At 33.4% G+C, this 21,872-nt stretch overlaps 1 protein-coding gene across 2 annotated transcripts; it reads left to right on the top strand.

Moving 5' to 3' along the window:
• The first annotated feature begins 182 nt into the window (after positions 1-182).
• Positions 183-15,980, top strand: LOC129224543 (transmembrane protein 248-like). 2 transcript variants are annotated; one of them, XM_054859018.1, is made up of 7 exons: positions 183-414; positions 2,048-2,201; positions 6,160-6,499; positions 9,560-9,701; positions 11,953-12,115; positions 15,067-15,201; positions 15,920-15,980. In XM_054859018.1, the coding sequence occupies exons 2-7, from the start codon at positions 2,055-2,057 to the stop codon at positions 15,935-15,937; spliced, it is 945 nt and encodes a 314-aa protein (XP_054714993.1). In that variant the 5' UTR covers positions 183-414; positions 2,048-2,054; the 3' UTR covers positions 15,938-15,980. The 2 variants fall into 2 exon arrangements, with proteins under 2 accessions (XP_054714993.1, XP_054714994.1); XM_054859019.1 differs by having other exon boundaries at positions 200-316.
• Positions 15,981-21,872: the final 5,892 nt, after the last annotated feature.

Here is a 21,872-nt window from a genome sequence, read left to right as displayed (position 1 = left end):
CCTTGCCCTCATAAATCTCAGATTACGAAGTGAGTAAAATGAATTTTAAATTGTAATGTTTTCTGATCACATTAATTACCCTGTATTTCGTCTGATACTGTTTGTATAAAATGAATAAATTTAAAAAAAAACTATAAACCCCAGCAAAAGTTCATAGCCCTAAACTCCGCAAAGGATACGAAACTGTACAAAAACAAATAAACAGACTACACTGCAAAAATTGGTTTTCGTACACATGAACGTAACAGTGAAATAATGTTCAACTCTGTTGTACCATAATCTCTCAAACGAATGATATCATATGTTATTCATTATGGTTCGATATTTTTCTTATTGGTTTTAAATTATTTATCATTTGTCCACGTTACGTTCAGAATTCACTAGCAGACTTCACTTTCGCAAAATAAATTAAGGGTACTTACATTTGATTCTTAACACAATTTAATGATATCTTTTAGAAAGTTCTAAAAAATACTTTTTATCGATTAATGCAAATTTTTGGGTGTTAATCCTAAACAGCGGCATTATCACTCTGTTGTTTAATTGTTATTATGAGCTTCTTTTTTTAGGGGGAAGGGGGGGGGGGGAGGTTGCAAGGGAACAAAAAACAGCCCTTGTATATCAGAATACCCATTCAGGTGTTTTACCGAACCCTGTACTCATTAGTGGAAGGGCCAAACATTGAGAGTTGCTTTCCTTATTGAGATTATTTTGTTCAAATACAAAAAGGTTCTTCTGCCGTTATATGAAGTTTGATAAGACCTCATTTGGAGTATGCTGTGTAGTTTTGGTCTCCTTATCTAAAGAACAGGCCTAAATCTGCGCACCCGCAGACCCCACAGTGCAAGTCCTAAAGGGGCCCAAGAAATTGAAAAAAAAAAAAAAAAACTAATACCAAGATTTATTGACCTTACAAATATACATTGCTGGCCTCTGGGCAGGGGCCCTACAGAATTTTAGCAGGGAGCCCAAAATTTATAAAGGGTGTCCCAAAATTAACGCAAGATTTGAATTTGCCACCATTTTTTCCATAAATTGTTGGCAGCCATGAAAAAAGAACAATTTGACAGTTGAGAGTTTAGGGTTAGTAAAAATGGTGTGTTATTGTACCATACAGCTAGAGAGAGTGAAACATTTCAATTACTGCATAAGGCATATCCTGGTCGCGTACTCTCTCATTTCGGTGATCAGAAGTGGCACCCTAGATCGTGTGATTCAACACTTTTAAATTTCTTCTTATGGGGTTATTTGAATTCAAAGGTCTATGTCAACAAGCCCACAACCACACGTGCATTACCGTGTTGCGATACCGAGCGCCAATAACAGTAACTGCTTGACCAGCCTCAACTTTCATTATTTTTGAAACAATTGTTCAATAATGAAAGCGCGTTATTGTATCGTATGACACTCCATTTTTGATTACCCTAAACTCTCAGCTGTCAAATTGTTCTTTTTTCAGGGTTGCCAACCATTTATTGCAAAAATGGCAGCAAATTCAAATCTTGCGTTAATTTTGGGACACCCTTTAGATCCGGACCTGCTAAAAAATGATGTGTCTCTATTGAAAAGGATTCAAAGAACTACTAGACTAATAAAGGGACTTTCGGATTTAGATTATGATGGCAGACTTAAACGGCTTAATAGGTATAGCCTGAAGCAAAGGAGAGTTGGAGGGGACATCATTCAGTTACTTAAATTCATCAAAATGCAAGATGTTAATAGGTTAGATCTTTGTACAGAAAGCAGGACGAGAGGTTATTGTTTTAAGCTATTCAAGTCTCAGGCTAGCCTGAAATTAGAAAAAAGTTATTACTTTTGTAGAGTTGTGGGCACTTGGAACTGCTTACCGGGACAGGCTGTAATGTGTAAGGGGGTAGATAGCTTTAAAAGGGCCGTTGATCTTCGTTGAGGGACTAATAAATCGACTAGGACCGGTGTAGAATGGCCCAGAGCCTGTTGCTGGTTGCCACATTTGTATTTCTATCTGTGTTTTGTTTGGAGTTTGAATATACTCTTTCACCTTTATCTTTCGAATTTACTTTTTCAGATTTAATATGGGATACAATGCCAGCCAGAGTTTGATTTCAGGGCATCCTCCATTACTTGTGTTCACTATTTGCCTTACTGCTTTTGGCTTGACCATGGTTGTGTTAGCATATGTTATTGGAGAAAAAGATGTACCTAACCCTGATGTTCAAATGGTAAGTTTGATTGATTACTTTTGCAAGTTCTTTTTTTCAACAAAATTTATCTTATTTCACTATTTCATACAAATAGTTTAGTTTAGTTTCAGTACTATGTTGTATACCTTGAAAATAGTAATTTCATTAAATTTTATCACAATTCCTAATGGAAAAATCTTTTCTTTTATTATTATTACATTTTTATCTTATATTAAACATAGCAATTTTTAATTGCATTGTAAAATAATAAAATTATATTTTAATATCTATGTTAAAATCCAGGGGCACACACAGGGGGGGATTTTGGCACAAGTTGCACCATCAAAATTGGGGGAGGGGGGATTTTTTTAAATTTATATATTCAAATGTATTTGTTGATTTATTTGTAATGTAACTTATTTATTTTATTTTTTTCTGTTTACATTTTATTTCATTACTTTATTTAGAAAGTGTGTGCATGTGTTTATATGTCATTAGCGTAACACAGAACTTTTCTAATTCGCAACTCCAACGAACTATAGGGGGCACTGCAGTCACTGACTAATGGCGAACGAAAAAACTAAAACAAACGCATGTGGTAACGAAGAAAATGGTAATAAGTCTAGTAAATTTTGTTCGTATGCATGATTTTTTCGCATTATTCTTTTTAAATTAATTTTCAAAGTCTTGTGGATATTCTGGCCCACGTAGAAAGAAATGAGAATTCAAGAAGCATTACTAAACGTCAAAGATTAATGCAAACTACGTAGTTCGTAGTTCTAAGAAGCTATTTCCGCAATGTTGAATTCGATATTTATCAATTCTTGATAAAACTAAATAATAATTGTGGCCTGACAAGAATAACAATTAATGCTAGAAAATTCAATATAACATTACAAATTATTATCGAAAGAAGATGATACTTTTTTGCCTTGCTTGGCTAGCGCTTATTGTTTTGCATTTGCAGCTGAGTTATTTCTCTCGAATTCCCGAATCGGTTAATTCAAAATTTTTCAGTTTCGATTTTTCTAATTTCTGAGCTACGATTTAATTGTGTCATGTTATGCGAATCATCAACAAAATTCTCACGGATATATGGTGGTAGTTTTCTTTTCAGTTTGATTGACCATTATTTCTTTTTACTTATCAAATTCTGTAATCTTACTACCATTTTTTTCCACTCATGATAAAAATTAAAAATAGTTTAACTAAAAACGCGAAATCTCGCCAAGGATACTTAGCTTGCACAATACTAAAACTAAAACCCTAAACAAATTTGGCGAAACCTTTCAGCTGAGAATAAAAGCAACAAAATTAATTCTTTCTCGGTTAAACATTTTTCATTTCGTTCTACGATAATATATTCACGAAAAAATTTTGCATACTGTCTATTCCAACTAAATGCTGCTGTAAAATATGGTTTGTTAAATTAATTTAAGATTAAAAAAAAACCCATATTCTTACAAATTCACACAAAACAATAAAATTTTTACCTGGTTTAACGTTATCCAAGTTTGTTAATCCAGAGTTTTCTGGTGTTAAGGTGCTTTCACCATTTCTCAATCAAATCACTTTTTAGAGGGAAATAATGAAAACTAACATTATTTTGAGGAGCTCGAACACTTTCTGTTGCTGAAAGCAATGCAAGACACATCGATTGCGTTAATAAATACTCAGAACAAACTGCCTATGTTTAAGTCAACAGACGTACGTGGAACGCAATGTGGCAATGTTTTAGTTTTTCCGGCAGTTTTGTAAATCACCGCAAGGTAGCGTATTCGAGCGCTGGAGTTGCGAATAAAATAATAATTATTATTTCAGAAAATAAATAAAATAATAAAAAAAAGAGATCTAAAAATAAAAAAGGGAAAGAGGGTTGAGATTTTTTTTTGGAGGGGGGAGGGGGGATTTGTTCCATTGCACTTGGGGGAGGGACACCCCTGTTAAAACCAACAAATTCGGAAAATTTAGAGAATTTTTTAAAAAAGAAGCGCCAAATTTAAAGACTTGGCAAAAAATTAATGACGCTATTTCACCGTCTGCATCCATCTACAAATCATGTAAAAGAAGTTTACCATTACTTACTGAAATTAGAAAAACTTTGAAACTTTTCTTAAACTTTGAGACATTATATTTCAGTGACGGGGACACAAGGGCAAATAATTTATAGTTCCATTTAAAATGTTCTTTCAATTGTTACTTATTTAATTTTTTTTTTCATTATTATACTATCGTGTGGTTTCTTGGTTAGGGGCTGTCAATAAATGATGTCATACTTTTTTGCAACAAATTTTATCCCCCCCCCCCCCCCCCCCATAGCTCATCTCAAGATTTCTTGTGAGTTTAATTTCAAAATTTACAGTGAGATTGCCAAGCCCCAAAGTCACCAAAGCTAGCTAAGTTGTAATTTTAAGGCTTTAATTTTAAAAAACTTCTAGGATAGAACCTCTGATCACACTCCATACTTCTCCTAACTTCAAAGACTTCTTCCCAACTTTTAATTTTTGAACATCACCTAAGACAGCCAAACACGGATTTTTTTTAGCTTCAAAGAACTACTGAGGGAAAGCCCTTGAAACAGCTCCCCATTCTCAAGTCATTGAAAAAACTAGACTAAAACTGCATTTTTACAGCTACAACTACAAAGCATTAATGGGGGAGAGCGTCTGAAGCCTCTCCATCTCAAGTCATCCACAGATATCCTGAAATTAATTTAGTGAAAAAATATTTTTCTGCATGCCAGATTTTGCTGTTGTGTTATTCTCCTGATTGCCGCTATGCTTTGTTTAATGTTCTGTTGTCTGCAATAAATGCTCATGTATGATTTGTCATATACAGTAAACTCCCGATTGATGGGCGGTTTTTCTATGTTTTGGATTATCTGCGGGTCTTTTCACTATTTTTTTAAATGGTCATTAAATGTTTTTAAATTATGTGTTTTTTAACCTTTGAATTAAATGTTCGTTTTTAGTTTTTACATATGTATATTTTTACTTCCTTTTACAAAAAAGGAAGTATTGTATTCACCAAAAAAATTTCACTCAAAAATCGGCCTTAATTTCAATTTTGCTCACCCCTGTGAATAAATGTTCAGTTTTTTTTTTCAACCCGACCACACGTGGATAAGTGCCTAAGAAGGTATAGACCCCTGAAATATCCATTTTGACAATCCGGGAATTAATTACAACGAGTTTTCTCGTGACATCCGTATGTACGTATGAATGTGCGGATGTGAGGGTGCGCGTATGTATGTCGCATAACTCAAGAACGGTATGTCCTAGAAAGTTGAAATTTGGTACGTATACTCCTAGTGGGGTGTAGCTGTGCACCTCCCCTTTTGGTTGCAATCGGGTGTTTCTAAAGGGGTGTTTTGCCCCTTTTTTTGGGGGGGGGGGAAATCATTGTTAATTTCGATGCAAACTCAAGTGGTGTTATAATTTGGCGGACACTTGGCTATATATCGACAGTGTTTTTGGTTGCCAAGTTTTTTCGCCAACGTGGTGACAAATTTGGTGATTTTTTTTTTAATTTTAATTATTATTTTTTTAAAAATCTGGTTTCAATTTAGGCACTGTTGGAGATATTTAGAAAGTTGACTATTGAATCACATTAAAATTGCCTATAATGGGGAAATAACATTAAGTTGGTGTAAAAGGAAGTGATGTGATGCACACATCAGCTCATTTACATTCAATATTAGTTGATGGAATGTTGCAATGTTTTTAGCTATAATTTAAATGTATGTGTCAGTGTTAGTCATATTTTTAGCTATTGTATACAGTAGTATCATTTTTTACCTATTATTTAGATTATCAGTGGGTTTTACTCATCCGTGGTTACCATGCCACCCTATCCCACGTATAATCGAGAGTTTACTGTAATTTCATATCATCCAACTGTATATAGAAAAATTATTTTTTAATCTTGATTTTGCATTAGCCTAAGTATAGATTTTTGTTTTAAATTATTACATCTCACAGTAAAATGTTTGTTTCAGGATTGGAATAAATTATTCAAAAAGCTTTCAGAACTCAAGATATGCCCTATGCAGAATGATACACAATGTATGAGTGGAAAGTTTTTTTCTCACAGAGGAAAGCATGGTAATCACAACTCAGAGTTTTTGGCCAATATTTCTTCAGCTCATAATGCAGATGAGAAAATTTGGGAAGCTGTACTTTCAAAAGTCGTTGAAAAAGGAAAGAGTAATAAAATAGATGACTCAACATTTCAAGATATATCTGTTTCAGTGAAGTTTGGTTTACATGGTAAAGTTTCTCCAGATTCGTTTTTCCAATCAAAAGGTCAAGTTCAAGGAAAGCTGTTGGGTTTTACTGGTAATTACTTTTATGATATTTAATTAAAAAGCAAAGACTAAATTTTATTTCTTGTATGAAATTTTGACTAAGATTCCTACGTAAAATATGCTTAATTCTTCCATGAAATGCAGTATCCATGCTTTGAATTATATTTTGTATTTTAAGAGAATCTTAAACTTTTCAGTTTGTTTTGCTCTTACTATATTAATTCTAAAAAATAAAAATAAAAAGTGTTCAAGAAGAAAGTTTCTTGAAATTAAGTTCCTTATATGAACTTACACTATTTAATTTAAAGATAATTTCTTAAAAAGTTGAATGAAACATTTTTTCAGTTAAGTTCTTAAATATAACTTTTAATAAAACAGAAGACAATTAGATTAAACTATTTACGGTCCATAAAATTAAAAAAAAATACTATGTTCTACATCAAGTTTATTGCTTCTAATTAAAAAAAACACATGATTTTTGACTATTCTTCTGTGCTGAGCGCAAAAGTTGTATCTGCAGCTGAGCTCAAACTAAGAAACTGCTGTTTAAAGTTTTATGCCTCCATATATTTGATTCAAATTCCACTATTTTAGATTTTTTAAAAAATATTTCCCATTCGAAAGTGACAAAAAACATTGTGTGTAGGTAAAACATGTTATAAAGAACCACCTCATGACAATAACTTAATTTTGATGAAAAGTGTAGATACGACTTTTGTGCTTAGCATGGCAGTATTGTCAATTGCTTTGAATTCATTACAGTTTAGAAAAAACAAGTACAGTGAAACCTCTATGAACGACCACCTCTATACAGCGACCACCTCTATACAGCGACCACCTCTATACAGCGACTACCTCTATTAACGACCAATTTTCCATGGCACCGATTTTCCCCCGTATATACCTAATGTTAAAATACCTCTGGGAAAGACTATCGAAACCTCTCACAACGACCGGCATATCGAAAACTTCAGCTGTAACAAATGCTAGGAATTTTTCGTTAGAAACCAAAAAAGAGAGACAATAAATGAAAAGCAATAGAACATTTAGTTTACGCACATATCAGTCTTCTCTTGTTAACAGAAGTGGAAAGAAACCAGAATAAAATCTATTGTCCCTGTGGTTTCAAACACGTTCCTTTCTTATCTTCTCCTGTTCTAAACCTCAAAAATGTCACAAAAAGGAGGGCGTAGTTTTTCGGACCCTTGGGAAGTTAAAAGGTTGCACAGGTATATCACCAGTCAAGTCAGGCGTGCGTCCCCTATCATTGAGGAAGGGTGATAAGAATAGAAGTTCTCTAAAGGATTGCTTCTAGGAATTTCTTGGTTACTACGGGAGAGGGGTGTTGGAACGGTCCAATCCTAGGTCATTAGAGTGAACAAAATCTACAGCTCATTCGAATAGCTAAAGTATTGGTTTCAGTGATGCATTGGATCTGCATTTGATCAACATCGCAGTAAAAATGTCGAAAAAGCGAGTTGATCTCAAGCTCGAGAAACGTATTGATGTTATACATTTAATGAAGGTGATGAAAACGCGGGGTTGACGGATGCTGTACGACCAAGGCTGTCAGCTAAACAAACTCTAACAGAGATAGATAATCTTATGTTGCACTCAGATTGCACTAATGATGAGGACATTAATAATTTATTTTTACAGCTAAAAGCTGAGTTAGAATCTAAAGTTGTTTCAGACGAAACTAAAAGCCTGAAGCAGGCAAATCTCTTTACATATTTTTAACGCTACTAAATAGTGTTTAAATGTAAAAATCATGTAAAAATTATATTTTACATTAAAAATTTCAAAAAAAAAAGAAGTTTCTTTGTTTAAATGTTCTTATTCTATTGCTTTTGATTACCCTGCAGGAAGAATATGAATAATTTCCATAGGTGCTATATTACCTTTGCATGTTAAAAAATGACCTCTAAGAGCGACCAACCTCCATTAAAGACCACTTTTTTCAAGGACGGAGAGTGGTCACTCCTGAGAGGTTTCACTGTATTAAGTTGTTAGAATTAGGTCTGTAAAACTTTTGTTTCACATACTTAATTCTAACTAATTTGTTCTTACCTAATTCAAACCAATTCTAGTTGACATTAGTTTGAACAAGTAAATCAGAAAAAAAAAATGTTTTAAGTCATTAAAAATCAAAGTTTTTGTTGTGCATACTGCTGATATATAAAATTATCAGTCAGGCATAAGCAATATTTTTGACATAACAATTAAAAATATTTAGCGTTAAAAAAATTAATTAAAAAATGTTATGTCCTTGAACCGTACCAGCCATATATGCCTTTTGCTCTGATGAGCGGTGCTGCTATCAGTCATTTCAGATGGTAGTTGTTCTTCTGACATCACTGCTTATGAGCAACGAAGTGTGATTCGTTTTGTATATGGAGCAAGGAACAAAACCCATAGCAGTTTATAGGGAAATGCATCCCACGTATGGGGAAAAGTGTCTCTATTTGAGAAGCGTTGAATGGTGGTGCCATGAGTTTCAAAAAGGTTGGGAAGACTTGCATGTTATTTCACTGGTAGAATCCGGAACTCCCACCTTACAGTCCAGATCTTGCCCCTAGTGGTTTTCATGTTTTCAGTCCACTGAAGAAGTTTCTGCCAGGACAGAAATTCACATGTGACAAAGAAGCCAAGAATGCGGTCCGACGGTGTTTCCACAGGCAGCCAGAAGAATTCTACCACAGGAGGATCTCTGATTTAGTGCTGCATAAATTTGGTACATAGTACACTACGTATATTCGTAAACACCTGTATGTACCTGTTTTTGGCAAATGAAAAATAGGTGCAAAGACTTTTTGATTCCCTCTCGTAATTTGCAATGATATTCTACCATATGCATTTAATTATAATTAATGCTGACATGTATCTGTTTGTACTCTTTCTTTCAATTCAAGAGTTCAACTTTTTTTTTCAAACTCACTTTCATGTGAGGAGGAAAAAAAATTCTGTTGTTCTTTCAAATATCCTTATTGTTATAAAAAATGCTTTTATTAAACACCATGCATACATATTTTTTTATTCAAAACATATTTTTTATGATTCTTAAACCAAATTATTCTTTAATATTTTCCAGGTAAATATGCAGTTCATATTTTCAATTTATCCCTCAGTTTTCAGTCACTGCAAAACAAATCTTGTAGTAGCGACCAATGTCATTCCCTGTGGGAAGTATGCATCACCATGAGGTTGCCTTCTGAAGTTCTTCCAGAAACAAAGTATGTTTGAATGGGTTATTCTGTTCTAAAATAGTTTTTCCCGAACAGCACAATTCACACAAAATGTTTAATAATCATGTTTCATAGTTTAATCATTTCATAAATGTTATAAAATATTTTTCGCAGCCTTCACGAATAAAAATGTGCTAACTGAGTTATCTGCATCAATTTAAATTTAATACTAATTAAACACTATATTTACTTGTAGTAAGATTATTTATGAAGATAGTTAAAAATCATACCACATTTTTTGCTTTACTAGGGTGAAGTTAAAATTTCTCTGCCTAACTCAGAGATGACCTTTCAATCATCAAAAATGTATGTTTCTTAAAATAAAAAAAAACAGCTTATAATAGCACAAAATTGCAGATTACTGCAGACACGTGTTTTGGGTTTTGAAGGAACCCCTTTTTCAATGCAAAATAAGTTAGCTTATGGATGAGTTGGACTTGATTTACATTTTATAATTTGTATGCTATTATGCCTATTGGTGACTAAATGGGAGCAAGGAGGGACAATTACTCCTTCATAGGTCAGACCATGTTTAATCCCTTGAGGTTTATCTGCTTCATAGCTTTTGTCTGGTGTCTTTTCATCTGTAAGCTCACTCATTTTGCACTGAAAAAGGTATTGCTTGTAACACCGAAATACATGTCTGCAATTTTGTGCTATTATACATTGTTATTTCTTAGTTTATTTTTCAAGCGTGAAGGTATTTATGTACCTTTGTATGTTTTATGCTTGGGTGCACTTGTCATTAGTTCGTATGATAAGTTTTGGCTCGTTTCCTCCAGCAGTTTGTTCAAACAAATTTTTGCAGTAGATGTCTTGCGTGTTTTTAAAGTGGATAAACTTGAATATTGTGTGGTCATAAAAATCTTTGTTTCTGATGGATTAACCCCTATTCATCCAAAGTTGAGAAAAGCTTTTCGAGGACTCTGCCCTTCCATGTCAACCGTTAAAAGGCGGGCTGCTGAATGACAGCATAAATTTGTGTTGGACGATAAACGAGTGAAAAAGATAGATAGCTGAAGTTGTGGGGACATCAGAGTAAAGGATGCGAAATGTCTTACACAAAAAATTTAGAATGTGAAAGGTCTGTGCAAGATGGGTGTCGCATTTGTTGAGTTCCAATCAAAAGCAAATGCGCAAAAGTTTTTTCTGCATTGTTTAGAGTGATTCAATAGGCAAAAGATTTTTTGTGTGGCGAGTTGTCACCATGCATAAGACATGAGTCCACCACCACATGGCAGAAACGAAACAGCAGTCAAAGCAGTGGGTGGAAGCCAGAGAGAAAGCAAAGTTGGAAAGGTCATCATCACCTTATTTTGGGGTGCAAAAGGAACCCTGTTAACTGATTTCCCTGAAAAAGGCAAAGAACAATTACAGAAAAAATATTATTCAGTCTTCTAGATCAGCAGGAGACCAAAATTTGCGATAAGAGGCCTGGTTTGAGGGGGGAGCTTTTTCTCCAGGATAATCCCCCTGCACACAAGGGTGCATTGGTGATGGGGAAAACTGCAGAATTTGAGGTGAGCTTTGCTTGGCACCCCCCTATTCTCCTGGCACTCTCAAACGTCTATCTGTTCCCAAACTTGACATTTGCATCTGGAAACAAATATCACTTCTGAAGGCAAGAGATGAATATTTTCACAGCCTTCCAGACTCTCACTTCCAGAGCGGAATACTAATGTTGGAGATACGCTAAACCAAGTGTGTTGAAGTCAAGGGAGATTATGTAGAGACATAAAATCATTTCTTTACTGAAAATCGCAGTCTTTCGTTATCAGGCCGAGAATGTTTCACCTTACCCTCGTACATATCCCCTTTTTTTTCATGTGTACCGGTTTCTTCAACAACTTCAATCGGAAGTTAGATTAATGTTGAAAAATGTATTACTGGAAAAACGTATTGTATTATTAAATGTTTTTAGAAGTGTTTTATGACCAAAGCTTGTTATTGCGGTGGTGTTGATGATTAAAAAGAATGTACTGTTAACAAGATATTGATAAAACACATGAGGCAGTAAAAAGCAAAGAGATGTAGGGTCAGTTGTAGTAGATGGAAGCATTTTTAATTTTTCATCGTTACATTCTTCCCTTTGCTTTGGCTGAATGAAAATGTTTGACTGTATCAATGTTTTGTAGAAATTCCTTTATCATAAAAGCAAAAGTATTTTAAGTTAAGATGATGTCGATTTTTTAAAAAAGGTGTATGTTGTTTTGTACTAACTGAAAACTGTTTATTTCAGAAGCCCGGAAAAATGTAAAGTTGTTCATTATTCCAATCCTGACACACATCCATCAACATCATACTGCATTGATAACCATACTGTAGATTTTGCTATTTCTTCAGACATGTGCATTGATTTGGATTATACACCAGATACTAAATTGACAGAAATGTTAAGTGTGGTAAGCAAATATTTTTATCAAGCTCTTATTTTAATACCCTTCCTTTTGTGCAAGAAAGAAAAAGAAATTATTGAAAATGTCTGCTGTAACGAGAAAACCAATGTTATTACAGTTCCCACCATTTGTTAAAATCACATACTTTCTGAAAGAATTTGATTCTACAAAGCGGCAGATTTTATTACAATTAAAATAAAAAATTATTAAATAAAAACAAAAAACCCGACTGTGTAAAAACCAAAAAAACTAAAAAGAAAAATGTATAAGCCCAGTAGTTTAGAATGTTATTAAGTATTACTAAATAACTACACCGTTGAAATAGTTTTATAACAGTACACAGATAAGACAAATCATAAATTCAAAAGCAGAGTAGAAGGATCAACAGTCGGGGCCCATTCAAATTTTATGGGGTTCTTTGAACCAGAAAGGAATGGGCCGCCAACTGTTGATCCTTCTATTCTGCTTTTGAATTCATGATTTGTCTTATCTGTGTACGGTTATAAAACTATTTCAACGGCGTAGTTATTCAGTAGTACTTAATAACATTCTAAACTACTGGGCTTATAGATTTTTCTTTTTAGTTTTTTTGGTTTTTACGCAGTCGGTTTTTGTTTTTATTCAATAATTTTTTATTTTACACTTTTTAGTTAATTTTCATTGACTAAGTTATTATGATTATAGGACGGTACATTTCGCAACCTTGTAATTTCATTGGGAGATTTTGTATCATGTAGTTTATTAAGTAACTTGCGGTGGTCTAAACTACTGATAATTAGTCCCTCTAGGGACCTAACTCAGCTTAAAGCTATATGTGTTTCACCTTCGGCAAAAATGCGCAAACTTAAGTCAACCACAGCACAGCTATATAAACAGCCTGTATAACTCACGATGACGCAAAATCGGAAACGTCGTCAGTCAAATCTTTCTCGCAAAACTAAAAAAAGCCTCTCAAGAAAGTACACGTCACGAAACTCAGTCCCTTGAATCAAGGCAAAAACAAATGCAACATGTTAGAGATGAAAATCGAATTAGTAGACTCTCTTTTGGTTCTTATTGCACGGGTTTATTTTGATGAGGACTACAATCTCAGTGTCTTGCCTTCGTTACGCATAATATATTTTTATTACAGTACAGAATACATATAAAGAACACATGAAAGAATTTACATCTGAAAGAGGGGAAAGTACATCCGAAGCGAGGGTGTCTTGACCCACCGCCTCAAGTGGGAGAAGCAATCGCTTAGACCACTCGGTCAATGAGACCCCAATTAGTAGACTTAGTAAGCAAAAAAATTCAGGCAGCGAAAACTACCTGCATTTGTCGCACGTAGGTAGCGTGCGACACAGTGTGCAACACCCAACATGCGCCGATCCCAAACTGACAAAATATGGCAACTGGTTGTTGATATGTTGAACTTTGATTACTGTCATGTGTTTAGTGACACTCCCAAGGTTAAGACAAATCGATTGATGTAAGAATTACCAAAATTGACCAAGGCGTTCAGTCTGCAGAACACCACATAGGAACAGACATACATACATAGACTTATAAAACATTACCCTCCTTTGCGTCGCACACGCACAGTCTGGTAAAAAAAGAAATGTCTTAAAGTTTAAATACTAAAAAAAAAGGACTACTATAAGTTAAATAAATGCCTTTGTGCATAACAAGTAAAATAAGAAATAACAACTTCAAAGAGCACAAATGGCAGATTACTGCAGACACGTGTTTCAGTGTTACAAGGAATATCTTTTTCAGTGCAAAAGAAATGAGCTTATGAGGGAAAAGACATCTGACAGAAGTCAAGAGCCAGATAAGCAAGCAGCTTAAAAATTAGAAATAGCGGATTACCTAAACACCAATGAGAAAATTGTAAACCAGTAAAGAACCAATAGGAATGCAAATGATGAGCAATAGCTTTCTTACAGGTTCACCACAAGAGAAAGAAAGAATTCGATTCTTTCAAACAAATAAAGAAAGCAAAAAAATTGTTGTAAAAAAGAGACAATGTCAATAACCATGAACCACGGGAAAAGAAAAATCAAAAGAAAGAGAAAAAAACCAAGAGGAAATAAAACAAATCAGCAACAAAACTTTCGGAAAAAGAAAAAAGAAGAAAAAAAGAAAATGTTGCCCTCATTACAAAAACGAAAACAAGTTAAAAATAAACAAAGCAAGATAGATAAAAATGAATGGAAAGAGTAAAAATATGCCAAATAGATTAAACTGGAATAGGGGAAGGATAAAAATATAAATATGGAAGCTAGACCTTAGAAAAATATGGAACAGCTAGAGGATCATTAACTATTCTTCAAAATACGGAAAGATTCCCAAAAGTCAAGATCTGATAAATTGCGACATTTTTAGATAATTTGATAAGAGTTGAAACACACTTTCGATCAGGAACAGATTAAGAAGTTTGGGAACCCTTTAATCTTGCTGCCCTGAATAATAGTGGATTTTAATGGTGTAAAATAAAAACATCTTATGAATCAAGTAGATAAAGTTTTAACTCATATTGTTTGCAGAAATAAATTTTCTATTCAAATAAAAGCTAAAGAAAGATAACTTAGAAATTAATCACACTAAATAACATTATTTTTAGTATCATTACTATTTTACTTCTTAAAGGTAAATAAAGCTAACTAGAATTATTTCAAATAGAAACAGGGTGCTCCGCGGCCTGCCGCTGACTGAATGAGCTTCGTTGGTAAAATAATTGCCTGATACCGGGAGTTTCCTCAGTATTTGTAAAAGTTTAGGAGTTTAGTTTTTCAACTAGCTACCTTTCCCTAAACTATAAACAAAACTAGCATAAAGTGGGACTTCCTTTTATTTTCATTCATGTTGTTCAAAAAAAGAAAAATTGAAATTATTTGAATTTTTATTCGTAAAACCCAAAGCACTTCAAATACAATTTATATATATATCAGCCTTATTAATTTTCCTTCCAGCATGATAGATCCATTGTCAACTTGCATTTGATGCATACGAGCTACTTCATGTTTGTGATGGTAATGACCCTGATATGTTACTCACTTATAAAGGGAAGATATAGACATCCAAAGCATTCACTTTCACATGAAAAAGTATGTATTCTTTTTCGATACATTTTTCAATTAATGATTTGTATAGTTCATTAGTTTGACACTGGAGTCATCTCATTTAGAGTTTTCCCCATTATTCAGTCTGGGTTTTTGTAGAACCCTAGAATTCCCTGGAACCTTGACAGAGGTTCCACAAGTAATCACCATTTCTGTACCTCAGAGGTAGACTGCATAAGTCCAAAAATTGCAATTTTCCATTTAATGTAGAAACTTATTCCGCATCGAGCCATGTGAACATAATTCTTTTAAAAAATCCTTTTCAATTTTTTACCAGAATTAAAGGCGCGCGTGTCCTATCTTTTGCATGCCCAATGAAAAGGTTTTTCCTCTCTTATTAAATTACCATAATGTGATTTGTGACCTCTGAGGTACAAATTTGTCTTATCAAAGAGCCAAAATTTTAGTAGAGTTTTTATAAAAAAATTGATTTCTTAAAGGTGGTTTGCATGTAAAATTAAATATAAATGAATATTCTATGAATTAAATCAAATTATTCCAGACGCAAACATTTTTCAATACAAAAAACAATCACAGCTAAATAGTTAATTTTTTCAGAAATGTCTTTTTTTTTTTGAATCAAGGGCTACTTTTAAAAGGCAGATTATTAATACTCCTTTTTCGCATCAAATGTATAACTGTAAAAGTTCTATTTTCAAAGAATGATATTGAACTCATTATTTCTTTTTTCATTTTATTTCAGTTACCGCTGGATGCATGACAGAATGCTGTAAACATTGTACATACATATTTATTTATTTTGATCTGTATAAATAAAGTTTGTGAAAAAAAGATTCCTGATTTTTTAAAAAATACATGTTGTAAGTTTCACATATCAATCATCATTCCAGATTATTGTGTGGGACCCTAAATTTAAATTGCCCTCCTTATTGCATATGTAGTCATTTTAATTTTTCTTTATAGACTGCAAGCGATGGAATCCATACTTCTTTCCTTACTCTACCTAATGGAGTCGATAACTTTGGCCCTGTGAAGAACCGACTTGAATTGGTTTCAAGCGAATTTTGGTGACGTTAAACCTTATTCAGTCCCTAGTACTTTCCTAGCTGGTCCATGGTTTTTATTATTCGCTTTTAAATATTGATTCTTGAAATATCTACAACAAATAGCTACGAATTAAATTACAGGCCAATTCCAAGCAAATGCTGCATTTTTTCGAATTGACCGGTAGGGCTCGACCGATGGCATTTTTTGGCCGATGGGCCGATGCCGATTGTTGGCCGATTGTTCAAAGAAGGCCGATTGTTTTCCTCCAAATGGCCGATGGCCGATGGCAAAAAAAAAAAAAAAATCAAACAGAAATAAATTGATAAGATTGTCAGGGATTTAAAGGATCATTGATTCATTTCACTTTACTTCCTTTCTACGAATAAGGAATTGTAATCATAAAAAAAAAGAAAAAAGTAAAAAATCAGATTTCGACCTAAATTTCTATTTTACGATCACCCAATTTATAATTCACAAATTTTTTCGGCATATCTGTACATGCATATGTACCTAAGAACAGATAGATGACCGAAATATCCAATTTGAACGCCTCCTCAGTTAATTATCGGAAAGTCTCTTGTGATGCCTTCATGCGCGTAAATTTGCGTCACTCAAAAATGTTATGAAATAGTAATTTGAAAACTCATACATACCCGAAGTGGTTTTTTTTTGGGGGGGGGGGGGGAGTAGGAAATAAGGAATCAAAAATTAAAGAAGTAGGGAAAAATTTACTTTAAAAAGTAGGAAAAGATAGGAAGAGATAGGACTGCACACACATCAGAAGGAAACAAATTTAGCGTAAATTTTATTTCACATGTAAAATAAACTAACAGTAATTTTGATTTAAAACTGTCTCAAAAATAAACTAACACTACTTTTGAAGTATTCAAGGGATTTAATGAAATACCGATTTGCAAAAACAAAACGAAAGAAACAAGCTGACAATCATCAGTATTAAAAATGAACTGGTGGGAACAAAGATATTAATTACAAAAATATGAAAACAAAATTTAAACAAAGAAACACCTTTAAACAATACAGTAATAACATTTTTAAGTGTGAAAGAGTAAAAATGTAATATAAAGATCGCAAATAAATAATAATAATAATAAAACAAAACTCATATTTTGGTGCAATAAAACCATTTTTGTTAAAGATTTGTTTTGTCAAAAATGAAAAAGAGCATCCATTTATCATTTAAAAATACCAACACTTTCAGCTCCTGTTGTCATAAACTATGATACAAAAAGCAAAGCAAATATTAAATTAGTTTTAGTTAAAAATTATCAACAGCTACCACCAACGCCTCGGAAGAGTTTCTGAATCTACTTCAACACTTCCGAAGAAAAAATTCAAAAGTCCCTTTGATTTCCGAATTATGTCACCATTCAAAACGTCTTTAATCAATTTCTTACATTAATGCTCTAAATTCTTTCTAAACAATAGATAAAGTTTGAAAAAAAAATCTCTAATTTTATGAATGGTGTTAGTTTTAAACAACTCAGTAGTATAACTAGAGTTTAATTTCAGAAATTGAGGGAGTGGGAGGAGAGGCCTCGCAAGTGTTCAAAATAATCATAAACATTAAGCAGAAAAACCCTTTCAAAACTTGCACCCCATTTTGTTTTGACGTGCAGTGGCGGATTTAAAATATAGCAAATGTTACAATTGCCCGAGAGGCCCCATAACCATAGGGGCACCGTAGGAGTTGCAAAAATGCTTATGATATATGTTTTACAACTCCTGTGATAGAGAAATAGGGCTCCAAAATGTATTTCGACGGGCCCCAAACTTGTAACTACGCCGAAGCGATACAGAGAAGACTTCATTACTGTGATTCATATTACAAATATCGAAAAATTAAAAATGACCGTCGGTTCAACCAGAATCTAATAAAATAACACAAAAACTGGTTTCTTATCTCATATTTGTTTCCATGGTCTCCAATTCGGCAATATATCACCAAATGATCGTCAGTCTGAGACGCTATATTAGTTTTGCATTGAAATAAGTAAATAATAGCCACAAAAAAGGAGTAAACAGGCAGAACACCCTATCGAAAACAAAAAGGGACTGGAACGTACGCACACCCGACATGCGAAAATTTATCCTTTCTACAGCTTACCATTTTTGAGTATGACTTATGAGAGATACATACATACATCCAGCTGCAAGAAACAACGCAATAAATAACTTGTTTGGTACCTGAATGCAGTATTCAAAACACTTTCAGGGGTGACTAAAATGGAAATTCATACTGAAACTTAAACAATTTTATATAAAAACAATAACTCCCTTTATTTTGTATAAAAAAGTAAAACAGCAAAGGCCCTTTTTTTTTCAAAAACATCGGCCAATTCCATCGGCTTTTCGATGTTTTGTAAGGCCAATGGGCTGATGTTTCCTGCAAATTAGCATCGGCCGCCGATGCCGATGGCTAAATTGTTGAGCCATCGGCGCCGATGCATCGGCCAGGCCGATGCATCGGTCGAGTCCTATTGACCGGAAAACTTCACTGGCTACATACAGCCTGTGTGTCACAGGTTGAGTATTACTGCTTTTTATGGTATACAAATTATTTCCATTTTATTTCACCATTATGGGTTGAAATTTAAAAAAAGAAAAAAAAATCAACTGGGGCATTCAATTTGTTGTTCATCTGTTACACATGCAATTTTTTTTTTTGTCATGATGTATATTTTTGGCACTAAAATTTTGTAAGATTAGTTCTAAATCTCTTTTGCATAAAATATACTGCTTCCTTAAAGAATTATCAAGTATTTTATTCCTAATATGCATAAATATAAAAGGTATGCTGAAACAATCTTAGTTTGTGTTAGTCCGTTACGATAAGTTTTGTTGTCTCATTACTTTTGTTATTTAATTACTGATACTAAATATTTTGCCGAAAATAACTACCTTAACTTCATCCTGCTCCCAAATGCAATGTATAACGATTCTGAATGAGTATTTAAAGCTCTTTTAAGATGGCAAGGCAATTTTCTCTTCTGTGATTGTTAATCTATCAAGATGGAATTGCCTAGCTACAATTCAAACATATTAGTTTCATTAGAGAAAAATATATAGAACTAGCTGACCCAACCACCCGTTGCTGTGACTGAGAATGGAAATAATTTTTTACTTATTTTTAAACGATCAAATTAATATGTTTAACAAAGCTGGAAAAAGTTCAGTCGATTTCAAATCACAGGGAATTGAAAGTGGTCGTGTTTGGCCGAAGTAGGAACTTATTAAATTTAGTAAGTACTAACTAAATTTTCTATTGTAAAAGCATAACTTACTATACTTATGTTTGGTAAATTTAGTAAGTACTTACTTTGGCCAAACGTGCAAAATGACTTGAATATCAGAATGTTGTAGTGCCGGAATGTTGAAATTAAGCATTAACCAATATACATTTTTGTATGTACATTTTATTCATCTAAGCTTTAACTATAGTTTTTAATCAATGACTTCTCACAAAATATACCAAATAAATTAATAAGCTATAAAAATGAAATTTTTTATAAATATGGCAGATAACATTGATTTCGAACTATTGTTTCGATTATTTTAAATTATTAAAATTGAAAATTACCTTTGTACTAATTTGTTCTCAATACTTTTGTTAAATCTGTATTTTGCTCACACGAATAGATTTGAGTTTTTCCTCTTGTGAGCAGGTGACATGTAGTTTCCCATGGGCGAAAAACCTATTTTAAAAGTTCAAACCGAAATTGTTTGCCTTGAGATCTATTTTTGGTTATTACGAAAGCTTAGCAAAGCGGAAAATGAAGCCTTCCGAACTATATTGGAGATTCTGACGATATTAATGGAATGCATGACTGCAGGATGATTTCTAATTTAAACTTTTCAAATTGTTGCTTCAAGAACATTTCCGGTGATCTTTTTGATAACTATACGTGTATATTTGCAAAATCTAGATGGGTTTAAATTTTGGAGAAGATTAATTGGTGAACCAATTTTTAACTGGAGATTGTGTGGTGTCATTCCTGGTACATCCAAAGAATTTAAAATTCAGTTGGACACTTTACGGATTCGTTCTCATTCACAATTCTATCGATTGATTTAAATGACTTCAAATAACCGGGCAACAACTGTTGTATCTAAAAGTTAATTGCATCTGTATCAACGTATTTTGCTACCAAAACAGCGCGATTACAGAGGCAATTATGATTGAACAAAATTTAATTTATCCGGGAATACACTCTCAATTTCATCAATTCAACTTTTCGTCTCAACAGCAGTGTAGAAATTGTCTGGCTGTTTGTTGTAATGTATATTTTGATACAGTTCAATTTCACCCTTTCCAATACCCAGCAATTGCTTAGAAAATACTTGTGCGAATAGATCATTTTGCGTTTATACACGCATTTTCATGGTCCATCGTGTTATCTTGACATTACGCTATAAAAACGATTATTTTAAACAAGTTGATTTCATCACAATAACTGGTATCGTCTGCCGGACCTCCCCAGACAAAGTATTTAGACAATTTCGCCTAAAAGTTGATCATTGCCATTCAAATCTTGCATAATTCTATGATGTGCTTTGAATGAATGCTTTCACTCATGAACCATTGTACACTTATCCCAAATTATAATTGCACTCTTTTGCAACACTACAGCCATTCCGCGTTATTTTCTTTAATTATACACCTTGCTTTAGGTTTGTTATGAATATCTAATTGGCAACTTTAAAGCTGAATGTGCTCTTCGTCCACCATATAAAAAATCTCTAGCAGCAATGCCTGACAATGCAATTGTCATTGCAATTTTCTGTTGCGACCGCAACTTTGCAAGAATTAATGATATTGAAAATGTCTTAGAAAAGAAAAGAAATGTTTTCTGCTCAAATTCAGTAACCTTCCACAAATTATCCTGGAATATTTTTGAAGAATTCATTAGTCTTCTTGGTTAAAGCCAGTTATGATTCTGGCACCTTCAGAGAAGCCTAACGTAGGTTTAATATAATAGCCTGGAACCTTCCTGATTTTCCAAGAAATCTCTCAAAGCATTAATGCAATCATTGCCAATGCCAAGACAACCTGTCAAGGAAGTAGCTTGAATGTAACGCGTCTGCAAATCTTGCAAGGCTTCATGATCCAGACATCTTTTCTCTCTCATCGGGAGCTGAGTCAATCTGGACGGACCGTCATTGAGCTGAAACCGATACACCTATTAAACACGTTCAGTTAATCTTAATACTGGTGGAGAAAAATATTTTCCACAGCTGTGTGAAGTCTGCAATTTGTAGGCAATTCAGGAAACTTTTTGACACATATGGATGATTTTCTCCGGAAGTGAATAATAACCTGTAAAGTCACGAAACGTTATATGGAAATAATAAGCAACATTTCGGATTTTTTTTAAAATATATTATTATAGTGTTTTTAGTAGTAAGTCAAATGTTGTTAGAGTTATATCGGTTAATTAACTTACGCTATTATTGTATAATTAATATTTAATTTGCAATAAAAAATAATAAAAACTATCCTATCTCTTAAGTTGGACCAAATGACACATAGGTATGAAATTTGATAAAAATCGGTTGAGTAGTTTCGGAGTTTACCCCGAACAAACATCGTGACACGAGATTTTTATATATATAGATGACAAAAGACTAAA

Source organism: Uloborus diversus, chromosome 6, assembly GCF_026930045.1.
Source record: "Uloborus diversus isolate 005 chromosome 6, Udiv.v.3.1, whole genome shotgun sequence".
NCBI classification, from domain to species: domain Eukaryota; kingdom Metazoa; phylum Arthropoda; class Arachnida; order Araneae; family Uloboridae; genus Uloborus; species Uloborus diversus.
The sequence above is the reverse complement of the archived record's forward strand: the minus strand, read 5'-3'. Positions and strand labels throughout refer to the sequence as shown.